General features: G+C 41.1%; 1 protein-coding gene across 1 annotated transcript in view; it reads left to right on the forward strand.

Annotated features, from left to right (window-relative positions):
• Nucleotides 1-1,127: 1,127 nt before the first annotated feature.
• The window catches only part of LOC125950316 (chorion peroxidase-like), an 11,166-nt gene continuing 4,793 nt past the window's right edge, over nucleotides 1,128-7,500 (forward strand). The window contains exons 1-6 of the mRNA XM_049678181.1: nucleotides 1,128-1,192; nucleotides 4,838-5,170; nucleotides 5,237-6,275; nucleotides 6,349-6,543; nucleotides 6,618-6,807; nucleotides 6,885-7,015. Coding sequence (XP_049534138.1) covers nucleotides 1,128-1,192; nucleotides 4,838-5,170; nucleotides 5,237-6,275; nucleotides 6,349-6,543; nucleotides 6,618-6,807; nucleotides 6,885-7,015 — 1,953 coding nt within the window. The remainder of the gene's footprint in view (nucleotides 1,193-4,837; nucleotides 5,171-5,236; nucleotides 6,276-6,348; nucleotides 6,544-6,617; nucleotides 6,808-6,884; nucleotides 7,016-7,500) is intronic.

Consider the following 7,500-nt stretch of genomic DNA (forward strand, 5'->3'; position numbering starts at 1 on the left):
TTGAAGTGCTGCCTCTAGTGTAATTAAAAAGCGGAAAAATGGGTATCTGATGTGATCCGTACTGTGGCTCACAATCTGTTTTTACATGGTATGTGAAAAATAGAACTATAAAGCAGCATATTGGTCGTAGTAAAGGCATGAATACAGTTTGAGCGCACATGGTGTCATGTTTTAAGACCAGATGTGTATTGCATTTTGTGTCATTCGTTTGAATGGTTTTGGGAGGTACTTACAGATGAAATTCATATGATGAAAAGTTGTCATTTCCGAGTGTCATATTGGGCCAGTAAATCCAGTTTAATCATATTTTGTTACAGAATAACAAGCGTCCGTACTGATAATCTCAGTCATTCTCTTGTTTAAGTGATGCACTTGGATCAATGCACAAAATTCTCATTTCCGCCATTTCCGCAATGGGACACCTTTTAGATGTGTGTTTGAATACAACATGCCTATGAGTTGTATTGGAGGGACAAAAGTGAATAAAATGCAGTCCGATGTGTTGTCAGTTCTATTTCCGTTTCGAAAACCTTTTATAGTGTGGCTTTGATGTTATTTATAGAAATTCTTTACAGATCTTACACTATGATTTTGATTTGTATACGGTCTTGTAAACATTACTATTCATTTGAATTGGAATCAACGCAGATGATCAAACTTATAAATATTTTTCACTTGGCCCTCTTGAAAAGACACCTTATCATAGAACGGATAAACATTTCTGTTTGTGGTCACAATTGTTTCTCCACTTGAGTCAAACCTGAATCCACCGTTAGTTCCGTTGTTTGATGGCAGTTGGAGCAATTTCTTGTACCTTTATGTAGACATCACCACATTGCGAGTAATAGTTTCTGCCACATCTACCATGGGTACCGGCTTCTATATGATGGGATTAGTATCGAGTGAAGCAGCATTAAGCACAGGGTCGAGGATTCTGGACCTTCGAAAACACTTAACTATGTCCGTTAAGTACACTCCTCGAGGAAGCGGAGTGGGGTTCATCTAGTGACCGGAATCACAAGACCCTTGATTCCATTTCCATTGGTGAATGAGAGTCTCGCTACGCGAAAAGGGATAAAGCAAATCGAAAGAAACAGAATCCCTTATCGTTCAGCTAAATCCTTATCATGACCTTCCAGGAAAATTCCGAGGACTTTGCGCAGGTCCTATGCGAGCTAGCGTGCTCTAGGCGGTGAGTCAAGGGAAAAAGATTGTTGAGCCTTTGACGATAGACAACTTCAATCGAGCATGATGAAGGTCACTGTAGGGATGATGTGTTACATTAAGTGTCATTTGATTGCCGTCAAACCTTTTTCACATTTCACGCTGGATCAACCACCTTTTCGACAGAGAAAAGCTGTTCTCACGCTTGTTTGAAGCTAATCTGGCAACGGTGTATGATTTGCTAGAGTGGTTTTTTGTCTGTGGAGTAATTTAAAGGGACTACACAAGCTCTTGAGGAAGTGAAAAAGTTTTTCAATTTATGCTAGCAACTCCTGAAACGATTTGCTTCACTGACTAAATGCGCCAAATGACTAGCCAACGATTATCCTGTGTACAAAAACTACTGCTCAGGAAAGCCTTTGTCACGGACCATTCAATTTCCAACTTTGCTCTAGGAACTTTGTAGTAAATTCGCAGCAGGTTCAAATCTCATCACACAGAGTGAACTCTTTGGTGGCCACAATTGTCGTGGTCTTTCTTGATTTCCGGGTGCCCCCTCGGAGTCGAGCATCACCGTAAATCCTTTTACGAGCAAATCCATTTTACAATTGTCATTTGATTACCAAAGTAACCATGGCGGAACTGAGTGAGAAGATACTGAGAACCTATGGACTGATGAATGATGAGAGAGCGGTTCGTTGCCATCAAAAGGAGCAGTAGCTTCCAGTGATTACTGTGGCATTACATTAACATTTTGGAGAATTGTCGACTCCCCTGCCAGTGCTTCAAGCTAGAGATGGCCGTGGAACAGTATTTCTGAGAAATAACGATGATTGCAAAAGTTTTTTTTATTCATTTAACATTTGCCTAGCCTTTGTTAGTTCGTTTCAGAGGCTCGTAATAGTTCTTGGATTAGTTTGATGATTACGGCTTTGTTACCATGTTACTATGTTATTTTGTTTTTTTTTTTTAATAAAACAGTATCATTGAACTGAAGTTAAATAAGCAAACGTTCCATAACATCATCACTACAAAACCGTAGTACTTCATTTTTTGGGGTTAAAATAAACATAAAGTCAGCTTTTGAGGGAATGAAATGATAGGCAGCGGAAATAAGCAGAACAAAAATGGACGTAAGGGAGGCAAAGCACACAAATAAGCAAAATGGTATCATTCGCTCAATGTAACGTTCGCTGCGCAAGGTAGCCAATGTTTATGCTGATGACTAAATCGGGTAGAAATGAATCGACAAGCCGTGGAGTGGCGGTGAATTGTAGCAGCAAAGCAGGAACAGGCTCCATTTGGCCAAAGATTTCGACCCAGGTTCACAGTCCTCCACCCTCCGCAAAACTATCTCATTAATATTTCATTCAAGATTAGCACCAGTCGACGTGGAAGACGAGAATCTTATCTTCTCGGGCTCGAGCCCCAAAAAGGGCCATAGGGATGGATACAGATTCCACAAGCTGAAGCATAAAGGTGTTGAACCGGACAAAGCCTTCCGGTATGAGAGATACTAAGCAATTACCCTTAACGAGCGCAACATTGCGAGATGTAGCTATCGGTGGCCGACTTTTGTTGATAATTTTCATAAAATTTTGTGGGACTTTGTGAGATTATTTCTTTTGTGGCGAAACTTGGCTCTACGTACGCTCTGGAGCGTCGCTGCGATTTGTTGTTATGGATTAATTTACGTCCAAGGGCGTCCGTTGAAGGTCGTAACAAAATAATCAGGAAGCGAACGAGTGGAATGTTATAATGGAGAATATGATTTAGCTTCCAGGAGCTCGGTTTACCAGGCTGTGGTGTACTATTATATTTAATCAAGTGAAGTACAGGGAAATAAAATTAACATTTGAGCGTTGTTTGCAAATATCTAACGTTAAATCACTATTGCTAAAAGCTGCACCAGCATTAGGGTGATTTATTAGAACTGGAGAAAATGTTTGGATCTGGATAAAAATCTGGATGGTAGTAAAAGTTCTGAACTGTTATAGTACTATTTGTAGTATAAATTTGCAGTTTGCGTTCAAATCCAACGAGCATATAAAGGACAAATGCAAGGAACGTCATCACAAGTGCTCCTGACACGCGTACAGAAATAAATCAACTTATCCCAAGCGTAAATTTTCTGTGAACATTAATGATGCAGGTACAGATTCCTTCGATTCCTCGATTTTACAAATATGTTAATGAATGTTAAAATCGTACTACATATTCATCAAATCTTGTCTGTCGTTTCCGAGGTATAAACCAGTCGAAATGCGAAATCACCAGAGAATGCCAGATCTCGTGTTTCGACTTCTATTGTTGGACGAGTGCTTGGCGCTTGACGATGCGACGATGATGACGATGTTGACGTTGAAATTATGGAGCACTATTTACGCTTATGCTCGAGTTGCAATGTGCAGAGACATGGTTTTCATTCGTACGGTGCTTTGTTTGTGACTACAAATGCAGTGTGATTCATGTTACTGCCACCATTGAGGCATCCGCTATCGGCTTTCATCATTGCAGGATGCATGCTTTCAACGGGGCATAATTTCAAATAATTATAACAGTGCAATCCTAGCTTCTAACTCGACACTTCTCCAACGCGTGTCTGAATGTACGGAGTAGCGGTCGAATGAGTTGTCATACCAAACGTAGTTACAATCAATCCAAAATGAATCTCATAGACGATAGTAGTTCTGAAGCCCAAATAGCAGATAACAAGTAGCCAACCGTCGTAGCCTGTTTGCTGGATGTTCAAGGAATGTAACTTAATAAGACTGAGAAAGATGTAGTTATTGCGTTTAGCTTAATTGATTACTATATGGCTTCACGATTACAGTTCAACAAACAACGAAAGGCTGGGAAAGTTTATGATATAAAGGTTGATGAAAATGAAAATACTCAATTCATAAGAGGAAGTAAAGCCGTGCAGAATGGTTTTGTCTACAGAATGTTACAGTTCAGTTAATTTTTTACGTTTGACCAGTCGTTATGAAATGTTACATCTAGAGGAAAGAAAATGTTTTGTATTTGGCATGTCTATGTTATGTGCCATTAGGGCAGGATGTGGCTTGATAATGTGACCGTGAACGGCCGTTAATCACAGGCAGAATGCATAAACAAGATTTGGCTGCCACAAGAAAGTGCTGTGTCCGTCTGAACAATGCGTTGGTGTAGCTTATAAGGGTTGGACGATTGCGGCGCTCCGCGCAGTGTATTGTTGGTTGTTCCAGAGCGTATGCAGCACTGCTTCTTGGAGCAGCGGCTTGATGCATGATTGTTTATAACCGAGTAAGAATGGCAAACGTGTTCAAAACACAGTTTTCACGGACGGCGTTACAAACAATCGCAACGCTATGTGTCTTATCGGCAACCTTTCCCTTGACATTGTGCAGCATTGGTAAGAGAGTTTTGAAACAAAGTGGTTTTGGTAGCAAAAATCGTTGATTGTTAGTGACAGAAACCGTTTGGGAATGCGACTTAGCTTAGCTTACCCGGTGGTTTACAACGTACTAATTTTGATTTCTTTCAGATAATTATGAACTACCCGATTTTGCTCAACAGTACGACGAATACAATCGTTTGTGTGGCTACGAAACTCCGTGTGCATATGAAAATAGGTAGGCAGTGGTTGGTCGCTTGACGATAGAATATGTTTGATAATACCATTTGTTAATAGCTGCCCTAACCTGGAGTGTTTCAATGAGCTTGAAAAGGAAGCCTACATCAAGGCGGTCGCTGAGCTGCTGAGCAATGAAGAGAAATCCAAGTGCGATAGCTATCTTATCAGCCAGGATGAGTTCGATCATAATTTCTTCAAAACAGATACAATCACGAACGAAGAACATAAGGGTGTTGAACAAACACTCTTTACGGAAAAGTTTCTGAAATTCCTCGTACAAAAAGTGGGTAAGTGTCCGGTAAAAAACCTTCTCGAGGGCAAATGCGCAGCAAATGTGACGCTGACCAGCTGTTTAGGCGAGAAGCAGATTAAATGTAATCCAGATTATCCGTGAGTATCATTGCATGCTGTAGATTTTCCAATCAATCAATCATCGTTTGTTTTCAATAACCATAGCTATCGGACTTACGATGGTACCTGTAATAATCTACATCACGCTACATGGGGTAGCCGTGGCCGACCTCTGAAACATCCAATCGCACCCTGTTACAGTGATGTCGTGTCGAAGCCTGCACGGAGTATTTTCAATGCTCCTCTTCCACAGAACCGTAAGCTGGTTCGTGAGTTGGCATCTACTCTCGAGAAAACTGGTGCAAGATCGTCGGCCAAAATCAGTATGTTTCTAGTGTTTCTCTCAGAGCTAGTGAATACGGACATGATCGGTAGAGCGACTAGAAGAGTTCGGAATCCGACTGGTGGTTTTCGGGGTTGTACTGTCGATGGAAGCGACCGTAGTGCCTGTGTGTCGACACTTTCGAATCCACTGCGTGTGTTGCCGAAAGATGATTGCTTCGACCCAATCGGTGTAGGATGCCTCAACTTTAGTCCCCAGGAGAAGTCCAACGATCAATGTGAGCTTAAGCACGTAGGACAGCGTAACGCTGAGAGCAGCTATTTAGATCTTTCCAATGTCTATGGAACGCAGCCTTCCTATGATGCAAATGGCAAACTTGAGTTGTTCACCTGTGGAGGTACGAAGCCTATAGTGGAATCATCACCGAGTAGTGTACAGTTCTTTGCACTTGGTGGTCTCTTCGCTCAGCTTCATAACTATTGTGTAGATCAAGTGCGATCCTGTGGACAGTCAAAGGGACCGGTCGAGGAACGTTGCCGTGCATTCACTATAGGTGTATATCAGAAAATAATTTACGAGCAGCTTCTGCCCTTCCTGTTCGGTGAGCAGTTCTACGCTCAGTGTGGCTTCGATTGTGAGTACAATCCGGAAGTAGAAGCATCCGTTTCGCAGCTATACAAGAGCGCTGTGGGACGGTTCCAACACATTTGGATCCCAAAAACATTGAACTACATACCAAACGGTGATCGAAGATCACTACCGTTCCACGAGTTTTTCCATAATGAAGAGACATTTGATTGCAATGGAATATTGGCCGGGGTAGTTGAATCACCAATCAGCATTAACCGATTCACGGACGAGGTAAGTTCAAGGGCATATAATAGTAATTCTTATTCGTTGTTTTTTGATAAAATGCGTTGTGTTCTGTTTACAGTATCAGTGTCTGTTTTACTCGGAGGATGGCAAGCGTGGTACCTGTTTGGCTTGTATCGATTTGGCCCGGAATCGAGAGGCGGGTCTTTGTCCGTTATTGACATACAAACATTACATCGAGGAGCTGTTTGGAGACAACGATTCTAGCAAGTGTTATTCTAAATTCGAAGATTTAGAGGATATCTTTCGTCCAGAGGTCTGTCTACCGCTTCGCAACTCTAATGTGAAATGCACATTACTAAATCTGTTACTATGTCTCTGTCATTTTAGATAATTGAGTTATTCGAAAACATGTATGATTCTCCTGCCGACATCGATGCATACTTTTGCAATTTGGATCGTCGATTTCATTCAGGAGCATCACTGCCAAAGTTGGTAGCTCAAGCAACTTGCCTGGAATTTAAGCGGCTAAAGTGCACTGATCGATTTTTCTACACTCGCAATCCGAATCTGGGTGAAGGTTAGTCATCATAGCCTTTGATGGCTTTAATGCTTGTAATGTCATGCACGCTAATGTATTTCATTATTCTTTTCTAGGGGCGCGGAAGTTGATCACGAATTTTGATCTTACTGTGCTTTTATCTCTCTTCACCAACCTACGCGAAGTTCCAATTCAACCACTTGTTTCTGATAGCACTAAGGTGGAGTCAGCACAGGTGCGAGCGTTTGTAAGCAGCTTGTCTAACCTGTTTTGTGAAATTTGATGCTTCGCAGTGTTGCTGGAATGCAAAAGCACCAAATACAAATCGCACTAGTTCCACTCTGTGTAGTTCAGTCCGTATGACTGTAATGTATCAGATGGATCGGTTGCTTTAATAAAAAATAATCCGTTTGATAATTTAGCAATTTTACTCCTGAAAGTAAAGCCTTATTATCTAGGTGATATTGATTGATGGCACAGACAGAAAAGTCATTAAATTTAGTCTTCCTAATGACAATTTTAATTTGGAAATGACATAGTCACAGGCCATGTTGGCTTGATGGCAAATTGTTGTTACGCTCATGCAAATTCATAAATAATCTTATCATAAGCTGTTGTTACTACTTCGAACTACTAACCAAGCAGATACAATGACGCTGACATTCACTTCTTTACTCTCCCTTTCGATGCATTGAATGTTGAGCGTTATGTAAATTTTTTTTACATTTCGTC

This window comes from Anopheles darlingi, chromosome 2 (genome assembly GCF_943734745.1).
Source record: "Anopheles darlingi chromosome 2, idAnoDarlMG_H_01, whole genome shotgun sequence".
Classification (NCBI taxonomy): Eukaryota; Metazoa; Arthropoda; class Insecta; order Diptera; family Culicidae; genus Anopheles; species Anopheles darlingi.